The sequence below is a fragment of the Aythya ferina genome (assembly GCF_964211825.1).
Source record: "Aythya ferina genome assembly, chromosome: 1".
Taxonomy (NCBI): Eukaryota; Metazoa; Chordata; class Aves; order Anseriformes; family Anatidae; genus Aythya; species Aythya ferina.
The window spans coordinates 134,899,744-134,918,661 of record NC_140296.1 but is presented as its reverse complement, the minus strand read 5'-3'; the positions used below and the strand labels follow the sequence as shown (position 1 = coordinate 134,918,661).

Sequence of the window (18,918 nt, the reverse complement as noted above, 5' to 3'; positions counted from 1 at the left end):
TGTGGGATGCAATTGCCTCTTGGAAGAGCAATGACAGCATCTCTCTTCAACCTGACCACCTGGGCCCAAAGAACTCAGTTATTTGGGGAATATCTACTCCTCTGTCAAAGGTGGTTACAGAAGTTTTGAGGAAGAAGGCAAGAAACAGGCAGAGAAAGCATTGGTGCACAAGCCAAAAATTTGCACGGTCCTTCTGTCTCTCCAGGGAAACAGACAAGAAAACCAAAAGGGACTTCCCCTGTATATACAGAGACCACAAGAGAGTGGTTTTAAGTATAACCCCTGCACACACACACACACAACTTCTACATGTGTATTTATTAAATCAACAGAAATTTTACCAGAAATTAACAACAATACAATTTTGTACTAAGTTAGGAAAGAAGAGGTCAAACCTTCTACATGTTACAGCCTTCAACTACTGTTACAAAGACTGACCATGAGCTCCACACCAATCTGTGCAGCCTCCTACCTTCCAGAAAGAGCTGAAACCACATTTAGAAGCACACTCACACCTGAACCCCTACACTTCCAAAGAACTCTGCTAAAGCATGTGTGGCATGGCATTGCAAACATCCAACCCTGACCTCAGAGGCACAGCAATGCTCCACATCAGCTTCTTGCTTTCTCCAGTAACAGTATGTTTTCACTTTGTCTACTGGAAGTTACAAGGCACATCCATCTTTCCTCCCAATCAAACCTGCCCTGCTGCACAGTGAGGAGCCTACAGAGACCATCCTCACCCCACAGGTCATGCTTGGGCTGCAGCCAAGCAGGACGAAACCGCTACAGGAGCACCTTACCCCTCTCAAATCACACCTACTCATCCCTCCAGGATGCATTTTGCCACTAGCAGCTGCATCTTGCCCCTAGCAGCCGCCACTCTCACAGGGGCCTAGAAGGACTACTGCTATCGTGTGTCCCGCGACCACCCCCCCTCCCCCCCGATCCCCGGAGCTCCCTCCCCCGGCCCACGTGGCGGCGGCCAGCCTCTCCTCCCCGCTACCTGTGCTGCGCCTCCCGCAGCAGACCCGTCAGTGCCCGCACGCTCTCCAGACGGGCCGCGGGCGCAGCTGCCATGGATCGGCCCAGCCGCGCCGCCGCCGCGAGCAGCGATCGCGACCCTGAGCCCGCCGCCGCCATCGCCAGCCCCGGCGCAGCTCAGCCCCGCCCCACGGAAATGGCGGTGGCCCGGCCCCGCGGGGCGACCCGAGTATGGCCTCGCCGAGCGGGGAGCCAGCGCTTTATCCCGCTATTTGCTTTTTCTGAGTGTTTGGTGCCGGGGAGCGCTGCGGAGGGGATGTGGGGGGGATGTCCACCCCACAAAATAGCTGCCCCGCCGCTGGAGGTGTCTGGCCTGTGCGCCCGGAGCCGTTCTCTACGAGCGCATGGCGTACAAAACACTACCTCAGAAACATGGTTGACGAGCTAACTGTGGGCGTATCCGTCTTTCAAAAGTCAGCCTCTTTTCAAGGGTCTGCTGTGGCCGTCGGGGCCTTCTTGCAATTCTCACAGAATCACAGAATCATGGAGTTGTCTGGGTTGGAAGGGACCTCAAGATCATCGAGTCCAACCTCTGACCTAACACTAACAAGTCCCCTACTAAACCATATCACTAAGCTCTCCATCTAAACGTCTTTTAAAGACCTCCAGGGATGGTGACTCAACCACTTCCCTGGGCAGCCTGTTCCAATGCCTAACAATCCTCTCAGTAAAGAAGTTCTTCCTAATATCCAACCTAAACCTCCCCTGGTGCAACTTTAGCCTATTCTCCCTTGTCCTGTCACCAGGCATATGGGAGAACAGACCAACCCCCACCTCGCTACAGCCTCCTTTGAGGTACCTCTAGAGAGCGATAAGGTCGCCCCTGAGCCTTCTCTTCTCCAGGCTGAACAAGCCCAGCTCCCTCAGCCACTCCTCATAAGACTTGTTCTCCAGGCCCCTCACCAGCTTGGTAGCCCTTCTCTGGACTTGCTCAAGCACCTTGATATCCTTCTTGTAGCAAGGGGCCCAGAACAACACTACTCAAGGTGCGGGCTCACCAGAGCCGAGTACAGGGGGACAATCACTTCCCTAGACCTGCTGGCCACACTGCTTCTTATGCAAGCCAGCATGCTGTTGGCCTTCTTGGCCACCTGACTATAGTGAACATTCAGCCAACTACCAACCAATACTCCCAGGTCCTCTTCTGCCAGGCAGCTTTCCAACCACTCATCTCCCAGTCTGTAGCTCTGCGCAACAGGTGCAGTACCCAGCACTTGGCCTTGGCCTCAGCCCATCAGTGCAGCCTATCCAGATCCTCCTGCAGAGCCTTCCTACCCTCAAGCAGATCGACACACGCACCTAACTTGGTGTCATCTGTGAACTTACTGAGGGTGCACTCAATTCCCTCATTCAGATCATCGATAAAGATATTAAGGAGGACTGGCCCCAGTACCGAGGCCTGGGGAATGCCACTAGTGACTGGCCTCTAACTGGATTTGACTCCATTCACCACAACTCTTTGGGCCCAGCTATCCAGCCAGTTTTTAACCCAACGAAGCGTGCACCAGTCCAAGCTATGAGCAGCCAGTTTCTTGAGGAGAATGCTGTGGGAAACTGTGTCAAAAGCCTTACTGAAGTCACAGTAGACCACATCCGCAGCCTTTCCCTCATCCACTAAGCGTGTCACTTTGTCATAGAAGGAGATCAGGTTCGTCAAGCAGGACCTGCCTTTCATAAACCCATGCTGACTGGGCCTGATCACCTGCTTGCCCTGCAAGTGCCGTGTGATGACACTCAAGATAATCTGCTCTATGAGCTTCCCTGGCACTGAGGTCAAACTGACAGGCCTATAGTTCCCCGGGTTTACCCTCCGGCCCTTCTTGTAGATGGGCGCCATGTTTGCTAGCCGCCCGTTGACTGGGACTTCCCCTGATAGCCAGGACTGTTGATAAGTGATGGAAAGCGGCTTGGCCAGCTCCACCAAGAGCCTGCAGGTGAAATGCTTGGTGTGCGCCATAAAAACTTCTGTAGTCCTTTCCTTGCTGTTGTCCCATTCACTTTGAGAGATGCTTGCCTCTAAAAGATCCAAGCAGATACTTCAGTATGTTTTAAATACACATACAAAAGGTTAACATATTTACATCAGGATAAAAATTCAACCTTCCAGTGGATAAAAAGACTAATTGTAGCCAAATACCATGGAAAGCCTCACTAGACTGGAACCAAATTTAATTTCCAAAGGTAGATGAAAGAATCTGAAAATAATACCTCTAAAAGAAAGTGCAACACACACACACACACAAAACAAAGCAAAACAAAACCAAACAAACAAACAAACAAACAAACAAAAAACAGTTGTTATTCACTTCCAACTGTTCTCATCTTCAAGTTTCTGCAAAGCCTTGCTGTCCTGCACAGTTATTTGAGGCCTTGTGAGCAATACCTTGCACCTCAGCAGCAGACCCGGTGGGGATTTTACTCTTATCATACCAAACCTAGTCAATGCACAATTTATGTTTAAAGAAAGTGTTCTGCTTTTAGAAATAAACATGCATTTCTTGGCTTACCTTTTATGATAGCCACTGTCAAACTTGTTTGTATGTTAGTAGGTGCCTTTGCCAGGCCTTCTCCTGATAATGACTATGTATTTCTTATTAATGCACAAAAAAGTAGTTGACAGCTCTATAGTAGAAATAAGTTGGTTCAACCAACAAGTAGAATTTAAGTACGTGGAAGTTGCCAGGCAAGAGTAATGACAATCATGCAAGTTCTTTCTTTTAACAGCTCCTATTGACTTCAATACTTGTTTGTTCATGAGTGAAAAAGTTTGTTTGTTTTAACTGAAACTTGAGCCTGAGTGAAGCATCAGGATCATCCTGAACACATCTGAATATGTGGTGCCTGGAAGTGCTAACTCTGGGGAAGATTGGATACAGCCCACAGTCTTTGTGTAACTTGCACATGCACATTTTTTCCCCCTAATCATCATTAATTTAAGAGGTTGGTAAAAGCCATGTTCAAGTTGCTAAAAAGTTTGTTTCTTTTCTGCAACACAGTTCTCACAGTTCTTTTTTTGTTTTCTTTCTTTTTTTTTTCTTTTTTCACATTGCTACATATATAAACTCTTCTTCCCTCTCTGCATTCATGAGGTCTAATTCCTGATGTAACTATGAAGTCAACTAGACAGACCAGCAGTAGCCTGAAGGTGATTACATCTCACCTGGTTATTACAGGCTAAGCCAGCTAAACAGCTAAGGAACTTGTATCTGTTTGAAGTATGTCTTCCTGCAAAATATTAATTTCTTTTACAAAAAGTTGAGACATGGAGATTCACTGAGACAGTGAATCCAGCAGTTTATCTGGAATTCTTCTTTGTTTTATCATCTTCACTGTTAAAAATACAAATGTGATGCTTCTAATTTAATTTCTCTGGCTTCAGGTTCCAGCTCTTGGTATTCCATCCTGTTCTGTTACTGAAGTATCCTTTTATAACCAGCATTTTCCTCTGTGAAGATCCATTTTCAGTCCACTTTTTTTTTAATAATTAGACAATTTAAGTAAAACCTTAAGTGCAAGTTTAAACTTAAGTTTAAAACAACTCTCACTGGAGGGCATTTTCTGCAGTCTGCACATCATTTTTTCCACCTCTTTTCCATATCCCTGCAAAGTTCTAGACATTCTTTCTAAAGTATGTACCCCAGAAATCGAAACACTTCTACCCTCTCCCAAACTGCTTCCTCCATATTCTCACTATTCATTTTTACCCATTCAAGCATCCTGTCTTTCTTACCTACAACATTGCATGGGGAGTATCCATTTCACTTCCTTGCACGCTGTCACTGCAACCATGCCAGTGATCATCAGCGTAAAAGCAGTAGGGCTAGCCAGCCTGGCACTGAACATGCTGTGCATGCACCCCTACCACGCTTCAGTTCCAGCACATCCAGGGTAGGTTGGAAGCACCATACAAGGACAGATCAGTATATATTTGTGTAACAATATTGTTCCACACAGCTTCTGTGAAGCAAGCAGTCAAGTACACTAAAATCCAACAAGATAGTTCTATATGAACTCTGAAAATGACCTGTAAATATATAATTTTTTATCTGATTCCTACATTGCTAGGGGAGGGGCACAATTTGGCCAGCACTCCAGTTTTATTCATCATCATTGTCTTTTACTTGCCATTTTGCCTGTCTTTTACAAAACACAGATCTAGTAAGCAACAAAATTTTGTTTACCCCTTATAAACCTTCACGTTTTTGGTGTTTGTTTGTTTTTTGTTTTTGTTTTTGTTTTGTTTTGTTTTGTTGTTTTTTTGTTTTTGTTTTTGTTTTTTCTGTGACATCTGATGTTTTAAGGTGACAGTTAACCAGCTTTTACTCCATTAAGAATATAGGTTTATAGTAACTGATGAGTTATATTGCAAAATATTTCAGTTCAAGTAGCTGAGAACACAGACTAGATCACAGATGTCCAAAGCATCACAATAGGGAACATCGCTAATGAGAGATTAGATTTTCTGCCTGTTTCATCAAAACTTTCACAATCAGCATTATTGATTATTGCTCACAGATCCATGTGAAAATAGTTTTGCCTACGTATATGATCTCTCTTGAAGTTTTTTTTTTTGTGCTTTACATAGCTGCAGTGGTTTTGTTTTTCCTCATTTTAGTCATGCTTTCAGTCATTTTCAACACCATTACCTAAGCCATCTTTGTAATAATGCAATACTTTGAGCTAGGACTCCAAAAAAAAGAGTTTTGAAGACTCTCAGGGATATCAATTTTATAATTTAGTAATTTTTATCAGATTACTCACAGATGTTATGTCTTGAGCTCATCTTTACTACAGACAGTGTTTTGCGCTTGAATTTTTTAAAAAATTTGTAGCCTCCCCCGCAGCTAAGTCACACAGTGTTATTTGTTTTCAATAACTAAGTCAAAAACTGATCAGAGGTCTTTGCAGTTTAGTTCTGAACTATTCCAAAAGGAGTCCAACGTGATCATTTAACATCTTTTTATTTTATTTTATTTTATTTTATTTTTAATGTAGCAGCTATTTTACAGAATAGGCCTGTGCTGTGCCCAATTCTGTGGACTCAGGCAGATCTCCTAAAAATCAAGTTTTTCCCCAAAAGAGCTTACAGTCTAAATAACATTAGTTTGTCTTAGCACAGATTTAGAGAACTACCAGAAGGAAAACAATCCACCCAGAGCTGACTATTCCACCTGAAAACAAAACAATGTAAGTGTTACTTTTAAGAGTTCTGTATGAAATTAAGATGTAGATCCAAATTTTGCACGCTGCTGTTTGAAGCTGGACACTAAGAAAGATCTGTCACAGCTGAGACTCCGGAGGTAGACAGTTCCTCTGGTTCAGCAAATGCTAGCTCTGCGGGAGGATCATAACAAAGCATATTGAAGACTTTGAATCCTCAAATGTTGAGAGATAGTTGTTTATTTTAATCACAAGATGTACATTACCCTGGATTTATTTTTTTTTTTATTGAAGGTAACTTCCATCAGAAAATAAAATGTGAGCTCTGGAAAAAGTTACTTTACACTAAAGAAACAAATCCCACAGCATGTTGTATTTCCGGCGTAAATATTAGTTTTCTGTCTCTTATTCAGGCCTGTATTAGATTAAGTATGACTTGGGCCACAGAGCTTTGAAGCTGTAGACCAAAGCTTTTATTTTTGGTTTAGTATTTAATAGGATCCAGTGAAATTGATTGATGCACTTGGGAAAATGCTTTTGATTAGCATTTGTTGCTGAGCAGTGAATTCCACTGCGAATCCACCATGCAGTACCATGAAGCACCCCATACCCCCATGCAGGACGTCAGTTTCCTAACTAAATGAGGCAAATTACAGTAATTGGCTTAGGAATTTTGAACAATAAGATGACTAGGAGCACACCTGATAGGAGATAGCACCATCCTCTTAACAACCAGAGGTGGAACACAGATTTTATGTTTCTTTGGGGGGTATTCAAAAGCTATGAAGAATGCATATGAAATGGTTACTGCAGATACTGCAGACTGTCTTAATCCCCAAAACAGCTATTGCAATCTCAAGCCAGTAACTCAAAAGGTTATTTGGCTTCAGATGAGATTTGCACACATGTACAAAGGCTGTAAAAGAGCAGTTTCATTTGATGTTGAGATGTACATGTATGTGTCACTCTTTTTTATGTAATAGCAGAAATTAATTTAATTCTTCATGTGTAAACAATCCCTCTGTCTGGAAAGAAAGACTGCAAGGTCCTGGAGGAGATGTTCAAAGCACTGGTGTCTTCCAAGAAGTACATAGGGATGAAATTCTGTCTGTTGTTATAGTTGTCAGCCTCAGAGTCTGCAGATACTCTCACTTCATTTGTTTGATGCAGTCCAACTTCCAGAGTGAATGAGAAATTTCACAGCTATTATCTTTCCTTCACAAAGTTTTTACACCATATCTGCATGGAGTGTTTTCACCAGGATCATCATCATCATCGTTATGCACCTGTAGAAGCATATGGAAGGACAAATCCTTACCCTATCCAACTGGAATGGAGAGATGCTACTTAGGGTATCTGTTAACCAATATACAGTTCCATAATGACCTGGGGAATTTCACCTCATTCAGGTACCAGTTGATTTATATTGCATAGAATTTAACTTTAGTTTATGGTCTGATATGGCAAGAAATGTAACTAAACTGTAGGAAGGCTAGTGTTAAGTGAAAGGAAGCTAAGTGTACTCTATTTTATATAGTCCTGCAATTTTCTGGGTGTAGAGGACACAGAGATTGTCCTACAGATCAACAGAGCATGTGATTATCAGCCCTGCGAGTATAAGGGCTGCATCTACCCCTGGCTCATCATCTCTGAAGTTCTTCATCACTCTAACATGAACCTGTAAGGCATAGTTAAACGTTAAATCAGGAAACACACAGGAAATAATTTTATTTTTTTTTCTCCAGTTGTCTTTAGCTTTGCCCTTGGCAGGACAAACAGGAAGAACAGAGGAAAAGCCAGTGCTGCTCTGCCACCTGCTCCCTTTCCCCTTTCCCTCTTCCCTCCTTCCCACCCTGATCCACCCTGCGCAGCTCTGCCCATATGGCTTCCCATCCTGACGGGTTACATAATACACATTTCACAGCTGTGGCCTCTCCCATGATCAGCTGAAAATATCTTGGGCTGTTTGAGCCTCAATGCTAGCTGGCTGGGTTTCCCTCAGAGACCTAAGGAGTTCCTCTTGCTTCCTTTCTTTCTGCTTTCTCCTGGCTCCTTCGCCTGCTGCGTGACCTCTTCCCTCCAGTGTGTTTTGATTTAGTGGTGGCAAGAAGTGATTCCCATGCTGCCAAGGAACAAGCAAAACAAAAACCATGGCCAGGGTGGTGCATCCTTCTGTTTAGAAATTTATTCTCATGGATGGAGAATCTCCTTACTACAGGGCTTCAAGAAAAAAATAAAAAAATATATATAATCTGTTACTACAGTTTAATGACTGCAGGAAAGGACAAGGAAATTTCACACAATACACAAAGCATGGAAGGATGTCTCCCTCCACAGAGGAGGTTGTCATTGGCACTGATCATGAGAATAAAGAGGAATATATGGATGTGGGGAAGGTGGCAGTAAGCAGTGTGTTTGTAGAAGGCCATGCCCAGAAATCAATTCTGCTGCACAAAGATATGATATCTGAAGTAAGTAGTTGCAAACTTTATTTTTTTAAGATTTTGTGGGAAAGGAGGATTCTTGAGGACTGCACAGGTGAGACTATACAGTTACTGTTCTCTTCTTGTGACCTTTTCAATCATCCAGTGTTATTTTAAGTCCCAGACTCCCATGTGAAAATGTTCCCAAGAGCAATGTTAAGTTTGAAATTTGTGCTATATAATATGGATTTCCCATATAAATGCAATCGTATCTCATCTCTCATGTGAAAATCTTAGCTTTTCATGTGTTTTGATAGCAGCAACAGTTTTTCTGGACTTCAGCAGCCTGGACAACTAAGCATCCAAAAAGTAGCTATTAAGTACATGCACATAAATCATTCCTGTGCTCTCATGTCTAATCCTGAGCTCATCAGGCTTCTGTGCATTCCCAGAGTGTCACAGGGCAGAGAGTTCACCCAGATTCACAGCCTGTGCGGGCAGTGTGCTGTCACTCTTCGCAGGCACATTAAACCTGACATGCTGGGCTTGCATTGTGTTTGCAGAGCGGCACATGGTACACTTACCTCTTGCAGGCTGCAGAAGCCATCAGTCAGCATCTGTGCACATCCAAAATCCTCTGAATGGTCCTGGAAATATTACTCTGGTTTTGCTGCTTGAGGAATTGAATTCATCTGCTAAACCTGCAGTCCAGCCAGCTGCCTTCATCTGTCCTGTAAAGACAGATGAAGTGGAGTGGTCAGAATTGGAGTGGTCAGAATAGCTTCTGAAAACTGATTTTCTTCACAGAAAACAATATCAAATATACCTCCTAAGGAACTGAAATAAACAAAAAGCTCCTCAACACCTGGCCACTGTCAGCAAGTAAAAATGCATGTACTTAAATATGTTTGAGGAACTTGCAAATGAGGTAGTCCTCAAGAATAGATGGCCCTAGGTTTGGCCCTTTACGAATGGATGAGTGAGGGGAAATGCCCACAGGGAATCCTGCATTACACAGCGCTGCTCCCATTTATCAGCATCGGTGGACGTTATCAGTGCTGAGAAATTTGCTGGAGGGAGAAGTCAGGGACTAAAAGAGCAAAGAACAAGAAAAAACAACACAGTGATTCAGAATATTTCTCCTATTTGGGGCTACTGCTAGTGACTGGAAGTGAGGAGTTGTAGCTGTGATTCTAAGCACACTTCTTACTATTGAATAGAGCTCAAACTTCTCAAGGTCCATCCACAGACTGACATCTAGTGGAGGTAAGATATGGGCTGCAAAAATGAACTTAAAATCATCTCTCCTGCCAATTGAATGACTACACTGAATATTCACTGTGGATGCTCAATTTACCTAACCTATTAATTTCACTGGTGAAAAATAATTTCATAAGTGAATCCATAAATCTTTATTGTGAACTAAAATCACAGGAAATGGTTAAATTCACAAATTCACAGCATTTCATTTAGCCTACATAGACAGAAGGATAGGATCTAAGTAAATCCCATTAGAGCAAGAGTTTAGAATGTTTTCCATACTGACAGGACTGTACCAGCATATAAGACAGTGCAACAGGTCTGGGATTTATATCCTAGGAGTAAACAAACAAACAAACAAAACACTGCAAAGTTTGGTTTTGAAGCATTTATGGAAGCCAGTGTTATATCACCTCTAAGATATAATATTTTAGAAGATGCTATTGGTAATTTAGAAGTTGCCACACACATCCTCCGTCTCTCTAAAGAGAAACTATATCTGAGGAGAGCTATAAGATGGATGATGGACAGTTGCAGAACTGAGGAATACAGAGTTCAAATGTCAGTTCTCCAGAATCTTTTCCTTTGGGACTAAGGGTGGAAGACTAGTACAAATTACTGAATATTATTTTTTATATAATTATCTGAAGCACGTGAGGATATAGTTTAAAATCTCAGTTCTCATTATTTTCTTCACATTGTGATATGACAGTTTTTTATTTTCTCCTTTGAGAGAAGCATACAACCTAAACTTTAAAAAAAGAGAACAAATATTGCTATAGAAGTAACATTTTCAGAAGATCTGTGGATTGGAGGATGTTTTAATGCCTTTAATTTCAAAAGCTTGACACAGAAGAAATCTGCTGAAACTTTGCCATCATCCCTGTGAACTCGAAGAACTTTGTGTTTCTTTTGAACTGAAATCCAAAGACTATCCACAAAGTTCATCTAATTATAAGGCTGAAAGGGAGCTTTGATCCATTCCTGCTTTATATGTTTGTTTTTGTTTGTTTGTTTGTTTGTTTTGTTTTTTCCCCACAGGATCATGTCAGTAGACAAAAGTTAAGTGATCTATGTATTATTATTATTTTAATACCACCATCTCAACTTTCTTAAGCAGACACATATATAAATTAAATTAGATACTTTCCTCCTGCATATGCTGATTATAAAATTCAGCCTCTGCAGAAGTCATTATTTTTATTTACATTACAGAATACTGATTTTCTAAATTTAAAACAAAAAACAAACAAAACAAACAAAACAAACAAAACAAACAAAACAAACAAAACAAACAAAAGTCCCGCTCCTTAATGCCTGGGTATAATGATGTTATGGAGCTACACGGAGCTACAAGAAAATTGTGACAGAAAGGATTGTCCAGCTGTCAACCTGTGCAGAGTCCTCCAAAAACCCAAAACTCATACCAGTAAAACCAGTCACCTGTCTCTGTGTCTATCTTTTAGATACATTATGTACTTGCTAGATCCAGATGTTTTTTACACATGTTTTTTATTAGCCTCTTCCCACATCGTTTACTAGCCTCCGTATGTGCCTGGTACCTCAATAACACTGCATGCAGTTACTAAGTAATATAAATTAATAATTAAAGCGAATATTAATTATTAATACTGTGCAAACACAGACATGTTCAAGACACTGTCAGGGATGGGCGAGTCTGCTTTTTGATCTGAGCAAGTGCTGATATTCACTCTATACAAATACTGGTTTCACTGGAGGGGTAAATAAGAAAAAACAGTGAGTCGAAGGTGGAGCCTCAATTGGCAAGAACTACATCTGGGATTATATTAATCTAAAGCCTCCCCTTTCTTCTTGCCCATCATTTTTGTTACCTGGGACTCTGCAATTGCACAACACTCCAGGTATTCCCATTAGTCTTGAGAAAACATCTTGTTTGTCTCCCTTTTGGTGTGGCCCTGTTTAAAGGCAGGAAGAAAGGGGAGCAAAAGAAAGTATGGCATTTGAATCTGATAGACTTAATTTTTTCCTTTCACTCATGCTTGCCCCACACTGATGACATGGCCATATTTGCCTCCAAGGTGAATGTTCACATTGGTCATCACTCCAGTGCAGGGGAACACACAGGGTATCTTCAGGAACAAAAGCAGGATGAGGTATTTCTTGTGTAATTAATGCAGTGTAAGAGGCCTAAGCTCTATAGGCTGCACTCTGCTCTGTCACTTCTGTTTTATGCCAACATAATTAAAAGCTGGAGATGTATCTTACCCAAAATCTTCTGGGATTTTTTTTTCAGCTAGAAAGAATTTCCATCCAGCCACGTCTGGTATAACGTACTAAACTAACATACAGTTACCTCCTAAAATGTTGCTTACATCTGCACACATGTGACTTCTGAATACAGAATGTAGTTTCCCAGTACTGTCATGCTCAATTGGGCAAAAGAGGAATCAACTGATAAACCAAAAGCAGGCAACAGAATCAGCTTTTCTCAGCAGAGGACAAAGGCTTGTAAGACCATCATGTTAGGCAAAGACTCTGAGTATGGTGTGTATCTTCATTCCTGAAGAAAGGAGTGCCTGCAACTAGGAATCTATTATAAATCACATTTTTAGTGAGACTGGTAAAGCTGCATAACTCTGGCCTCAGGGAATCTGTCTAATTTGTCAGCTAAAATTCAGCCTCCTGATAGAAGACTAGTCCATTCATGCTTCGTGAAGGCTAATTACCCATGGAAGGAATCTGTTCGAGGAACTGTCAGCAGTGATGTGGTGTGGCATAATCATCAGGCTAGAGCTTCCAAGGGGAGATCAGGGGAGTTTCCCCTGCTTGTTGTGCCATGCCTTAGCCATGCGGCCCTTCTCCCTTCTCTCTCCCATATCTGGCCATGTCACTTCACAGCACGGTCAGCAGGATGTCCCAGGAGAGAAGTCTCCCAGTGCAGTGCCTTGTTTCGCAGAGAAACTGCTTGCTCTGAGTAGCTGTCTGTCCTCTGTGTCTGGAAGTTTGCTGTAGTTGGCATGGCCTAAAAAAGGCAAGATTTTCCAAAACAAAAGTCCCCCAAAAAAGAGATGAGTTCTTATGTACCCAAGTCCTTCTACAGACATCCAACAGAAATTGCTTAAAACTCAGTGTCACTTATGTTTGAAGAGAGAAGGAACATGAATAAAGTACAGTGAATGTGAAGTTCCAAAAATAATCGTGGGAAGAAGCACTACTTAAATTCTTAAGAACTTATTTGTGTAATCATTCACATACATTATGAACTGGAAAAAATCCAGCATTGAATAAATTACTACAGATTTAACACTTCATATATCAGAGAATAATTTTGCTTCTTTACTGGACTAATGAAAGTAATTACAAAGATTTTCTAGCTGCACATCATAGTTTAATTCCATTCCATAATGCTATACACAGTGTTTGTTGTTTTTTTTGTTTGTTTGTTTGTTTTTTCCTTCTGAGAAATAATCTTGTGTCCGTGTTCCTAAACTTAGATAAGCCAAATACCTCCAACTCTATTTGTTCCATTATGGTAGAATTTTTAAATGACTGTGTTTTAGCACCACTAAAAATGTAGCCCAAACTTTGAGTACATCACTAGAATAGTGATGGAAGTGGAAAGAGTTGCTGGAACAATGGTTGGACCTGGGGAAAAAATGAGGAAAAAATGATCATTCACAAGTATTAGCAACCATTATCAACTAGAGGTTCAGTACTGATCTCTCAAGTCCAAGATCTATCTGTAAGGAAGATCTTGAATTGAATTTTTAACTTTAGGAGTTATTCATATTGTAGAACAAACAGGTCTCCTGGACTGAGTTAATCTTATTTAAAAAGGAAATAATGTATGAATAAGAAGATAAGAGTTTCTTGGGGGAAAAAAAAAAAAAAAAAAAAAAAAAAAAAAAAAAAAAAGATATGTCTAGCCCCAAACTATCCTTGTTTACTTTTGTTGTTATAGAAAGGCTGAGTTAAAATACACTGTTACCAAAAAACATTTCCTGCAATTAAAAATATAGTGCAGATTGACCAAGTAATCCTTAATTAGGCAGGGTGCTGAAGCCAATGCAAGTTTGCAAGAAACTGAGTGGTCACCAAAATTGGGATGATTTGCAGCCTCACTATAATGCCTGTGTTTAAGTTTCTTGATGTATCAAGGCCCTTCTATTTAATTTGACTCCATCAAATGTGTGTGTTTGTTCTATTAGATGGCATCAATAACCAGTCTCAGAGTGCTGTATAGAAAAGGAACATAATTGTCTGAAAAGAGGCCCATTAAGTGTTTGCTTTTAAATCAAAGAACACTTTTGAAATATTAAATAAAGTGGGACTACAATATATAAGTAACTTCAATCCACCTCAAAAATACTGACGCACATTAATGATTTACTTTGGGCTTATACATCTGTTTGCTTTTGTATTCAAAAAGCTTCATTGTTGTCTTAGTAACCCCAATATCTCACAGAATCTAGCCTATTCTCCATCTAAAGTACACCCTCTTAAGGAAATTCATACAGGTTCTCATGAGAGCACTTTTCCTTTTTTCCCCATTGTTTGCAAAGGAAGAAATAATGACTTGCTTTATCCTGAACAGGCCATTTCTGTCTTTTCTTCCTCCCCTCTCCCATCCCACTAATGACATCTTAGATTTAAACACAACCACAAACTCACAGTTTAACAATGTTCACAGTCTTAAACGAGTTGTGCTGCTTTACTGATATGCCATGAAGAGTCTTTCTAATAATTCTTCTCCTTATTTTAGAGGATACTTTGAGTCTCAACAGCCTGGCCTCTCATAAATTCCTTTCAACAAGGGCGATGTAGCTCTGCGGGGATGTTACAGGAACATCATTAACTAGGGCATGTTTCAGCCTCTCTTGCCATCCGGGGCCTTTTCAGCCCTTTGGCCCTTGGTGCAAAGGTAAACATCAAGAAGAGGTTATCAATGAGCCTTGCAGCCCCATTTCTGCTCCATGGCATTTCCTGGCAGGAAAACAAGGGTATAGGAAAGAGCAGACTCCATAAGAAGACAGGGATGACTCAAGTTGTCTGCTGTGAAACTGTCTGGCCTCTCTTGTGCAGGTAGTGTTTGCCCACGATCCAGTTTAGTGAGTTGAGCCAGCCGAAAGCTATGGCTGCAGACTGATGTTGGAGTTTACACCTCCGGGAAGAGTTCAGGAAGCTCTGAGTCCTGCCTTTCCCCAGGTGCCAGTTTCCAGCCTCACTCTGTTATTTCAGGTCTAGCAGTCACCCAGCTGCAGAAGGAGCCAATTCAAGGGCTGATCCTGCAGGAAAACTGGAAGCTGACTCCAGGACTCTCTGCCCTCCTTTCTCCAGCCCATTTTTAGTTGCTTGTGTCCCACACCTCAGCATCCCCTATGTTGTGCTGGTACGAGTGTTTATGTAGCTACTCATCCATCTGATTGGTGACCTGGTCTGGCTTTTCCATTTTTGCCAAATAATTTTTGTACAGAAAAGTTCTTGAAGTTGGTCCACTACACAGTGGCTCAACACTCACCCTAACACAAGGGAGGAGGCAGAGTTGTGCAGGAATGAGGGACAGAGAGGGCAGAACATGCCTAACTTGCACTACCAACCTTTCCACAGGATGAGACAGGGCATGTGATCTGGGGGAGGCAGAGCAGAGCTGAAAAGGAAGGTAAACTTTTTAGTTCATACTGGGCAGATGGTCACACATACTGCTGACTTACAGCTGACCTAGCCCAACCTAGATCCTAAGCTAGCCACAGGCAGCTCCCAAACTGGAAAAATCCCTCCCTTTTGTCCCCCTGTCCCCAGCCTGGGACAGCGTGGGCTGCACACAGGGCAAGGAGATGAAAACTTGAACATGGAAAATGTTCCTGAGAAGGGGTGGATGGGCAAATCCTACAGCATTCATTGAGCAGGTACAACTCAGGTGCACACTCACCCACAGCACTCTGCTAAAGCCAGAAACAGCAAGAAGACTTGTTTAGCACTGTGGTTTACATGACAAATCAAAGTTTGTTCCAGATGTTGATTATTTTTTTTAATTAAGCAGATTTATTCATAACAATGTAGAAGAAAAGAAAGAAATAAGTGCAAACTTGAAGCTTCAGAAGGGGTTCAAAGCTCAATATTATTTACTTGCTGCATAATCTCTTCTCATCACTCATTGACCTCTGGCAAACAAAGTGCTGAGCTGACAGCAACTTCCAACTTCCTTTCTCAAGCCAAGATTCTCAAAAATGACTTCTTTTTAAAGCTGTATTTCAACCTCTGCAGGCACTCTGTCCAAAAATATCTCTTCAAAATACTATTCTACTTGCTTTTTACATTTAAGAGTCTTGCTAAGAGGACAGTAAGTTAGGTAGATAGTTTTTTTAAGCATGAATAAATGGGAAAAAAATCTAAAAGAAGTGAAGCTAGTCTGCTTGTATAAAGACAAACTGTTTTCTTACTTTTTTTTCTTTCTTTCTTTAATATATAAAAATGTCATCTTAATCACCACAGGATTTCTCCAAGGGGAAAAGCAATCTCAGATCACTACATAATGATATAAGATATAAGGAGAAAGGATTGATTGTTTTAATGATTAAACAGAAAGAAGATGTATAAATGACTGAGAAATGTATCAGGGAAACATATTAACTACAGTTTCTCATTGTGTCTACCTGAGTTCTTAATAATTCACTTAGATTAGATGCTTAGGAGGACTGTCTCAGTTCTCACTAACATTAAGTATACAGATAATGAGCGTTCTTTTTGTTTGTTTGTTTGTTTTTGTTTTTGTTTGTTTCTTTGTTTTTCTATTTCAATCACACACACACACAAAAAAAAAAAAAAAAAAAAAAAAAAACATCAGACTTTGTCCACTTTGTGAAAATTTATAAGTCTGTCTTAGAGCTGATCAAAGCTTTCCAAATTTTGGATGATGTTATCCTCTTAAAATTTTGAATTGTTCATTATAATTTGTTTAATGATTTCAAGTAAGAATATTGTTCCTGTTCACACCACAAAAGAAGATATTTTGTAGGCATTACCTTTAGAAGATGAACAACCTTCAGCTGAGCACAAATGGAAAGTAAATTGCTTTGGAAATGGAAGTTTCTCAGGGATCTAAAAGCTCATACAAGGAAGAGCAAATTGTGACTAGTGTGTGTGGGTGTTATTCCCTTCCTTCTATCTAACCATTTCATGAAGCTCTGAACATCCCTAGTAATGCACAGACACTGGAGCTTAGCTAGTTTGCTCTGTATTGCATGGTCCTTGGAAAGCCTTTACACTTTTGATGATATTTAGTTCATGAATACTAACACAAATTTAATCTCTTCCCCATATCAGTCTGTGAATTTATTGGGAAAAAAATAAATATCCAGGTTTGCCCCTCAAACGAGTACAGCACAAATACTCTAAGTGCAGTATCACAGCTTTTCCCATACTGAGGCAATACGGTGAGAAATAGCTTGGGTCTCAGCTGGAGCACAGTTTTAAGCACTTCCACTGGTGACACTCAGCAAAGGCAGAACCAGAAGATGGTACATGTTGAAATCGTTGAAATCTGATCAGTTATCTGCTGTTGGCGCAGGACCAGTCCATCTCAGGCAAACTACCTACAAAGAGGTGTTATTTGTACTGGATGTTGCAGAAGTGGTGAGAAAGCCACAACTGCCTGTAAAAGATGCGTAAGAACAGGAGAATCTCTGTCTCAGGGAGTTTGGCTGTTACCAGGGGATAGGGGGGGTAGATATTTGAACTGATTTCCATAAAGTCAAAGATTCTGCAATTCATTAGCTGTTCCATGTGACAAGCCTCTATATCCCACCATTTCAGATTTACCTTACTACAGAACATGTCTTTATATCACACAGTGAAAGTTTTCTAGCTGCAATGCATGGGTGTGAGTTCGTGCTAACCTGGGGGAGTAGCAGAGCTGTTACAGGAAGCCACCAGTGCTAAAATTGAGATAGAGTTATAACGTCCTCCTTGGCATGTTCTTTTCTACTTGATTCAGTTGGGATCTTTCTCAATGACTACTCATATTAAGGGTATATTATCTTCTCCTCCATGAAAGCTTAGCTCACAAATTATTGGAAAAAAGCCCAAATTCCACCCATGTATGACCATTTCCATGTTCCTCCCTTCCCACCTCTGCCAAAGCCATCCCACAAAGCTTGCTCAGACAGCTCTGGCAGTGTCTGGTGCTGTGACGCGGTTTCGATGTGTGCCTTTCAAAAGAGCAGGGAGATGTAAGAGAGGAAGCTGTGGCTGTGCATTAGAAAGCAGAAGCTTGGTGTGCAGTTTCCTCCTTGCCTTATCAGTTTGGAAATGAGGGAATGGGGGGCAGAAGGTAGATTCTGGTTGGCACACGTATTCTCCAAGTTCAGTTTATCGGGAATACACATGCTTGTGGTTCATCCTCACAAATGCCGCATCAGGCCCAGAGCCAATACAAACACAAAGTCTTCAATATATAGAGTGGAAAAAAAAAAAAAAAAGAAAAAGAATAAAAGCTCCAGATCGCTCCAAATTAGAGTGTGCATACAAGTGGGGGAGAGGGGAGACATGGGAAGGAGGAAAAGAAGAGGGCTCTGACATCGTTGCAGAGTTATGCTGAATTCAGAGTTCATTATAATACAAATAAAAGCATATTCAAACACAGTAGGCCAAAGATCTCAAATTAATGTGTCTTAATTCTTTAGGATAAGAATTTTTACAGGACTTTGTGGGAAAGAAGGTGCCTGTATTCCCTGTAGTTTCAGGGAGATAGGAGTATTTAATGCTCCACACTGGGGTGAAACCTCCAGGCTTTATTCCTGAAAATGACATGTTAACAAATGACATGATATTTGTTTATTTTGTCTTTAGAAATACTGTAAAAGTCTGCAAAAAACCTTCCCCAGACTCATGTTTATAAAAACATCCAAACCTGACATTTAAATGGGCTAGCTCTTGAAGTCTTTTTAATTTTCTTGCATCTTGAGATCCAATCATCCATTCATGAAGCAGAAATAGCATGAATAAATAAAGGTAGAGCAAGAACTTTGCAAGAAACACAGCAACTGAAATG

At 41.1% G+C, this 18,918-nt stretch overlaps 1 protein-coding gene across 5 annotated transcripts in view; it reads right to left on the bottom strand.

Moving 5' to 3' along the window:
* Nucleotides 1-1,176, bottom strand: part of ATXN10 (ataxin 10) — a 120,073-nt gene extending 118,897 nt beyond the window's left edge. For 4 of the 5 annotated variants that reach the window (XM_084496913.1, XM_084496914.1, XM_084496916.1 and 1 more), the window contains exon 1: nucleotides 1,007-1,164. In XM_084496913.1, the coding sequence (XP_084353039.1) occupies nucleotides 1,007-1,143 (137 nt within the window). In that variant the 5' untranslated portion in view covers nucleotides 1,144-1,164. Of the gene's footprint in view, nucleotides 1-1,006 lie in introns of all 5 variants that reach the window. The other variant, XM_084496915.1, reaches the window with a different exon arrangement.
* Between the last annotated feature and the right edge of the window lie 17,742 nt (nucleotides 1,177-18,918).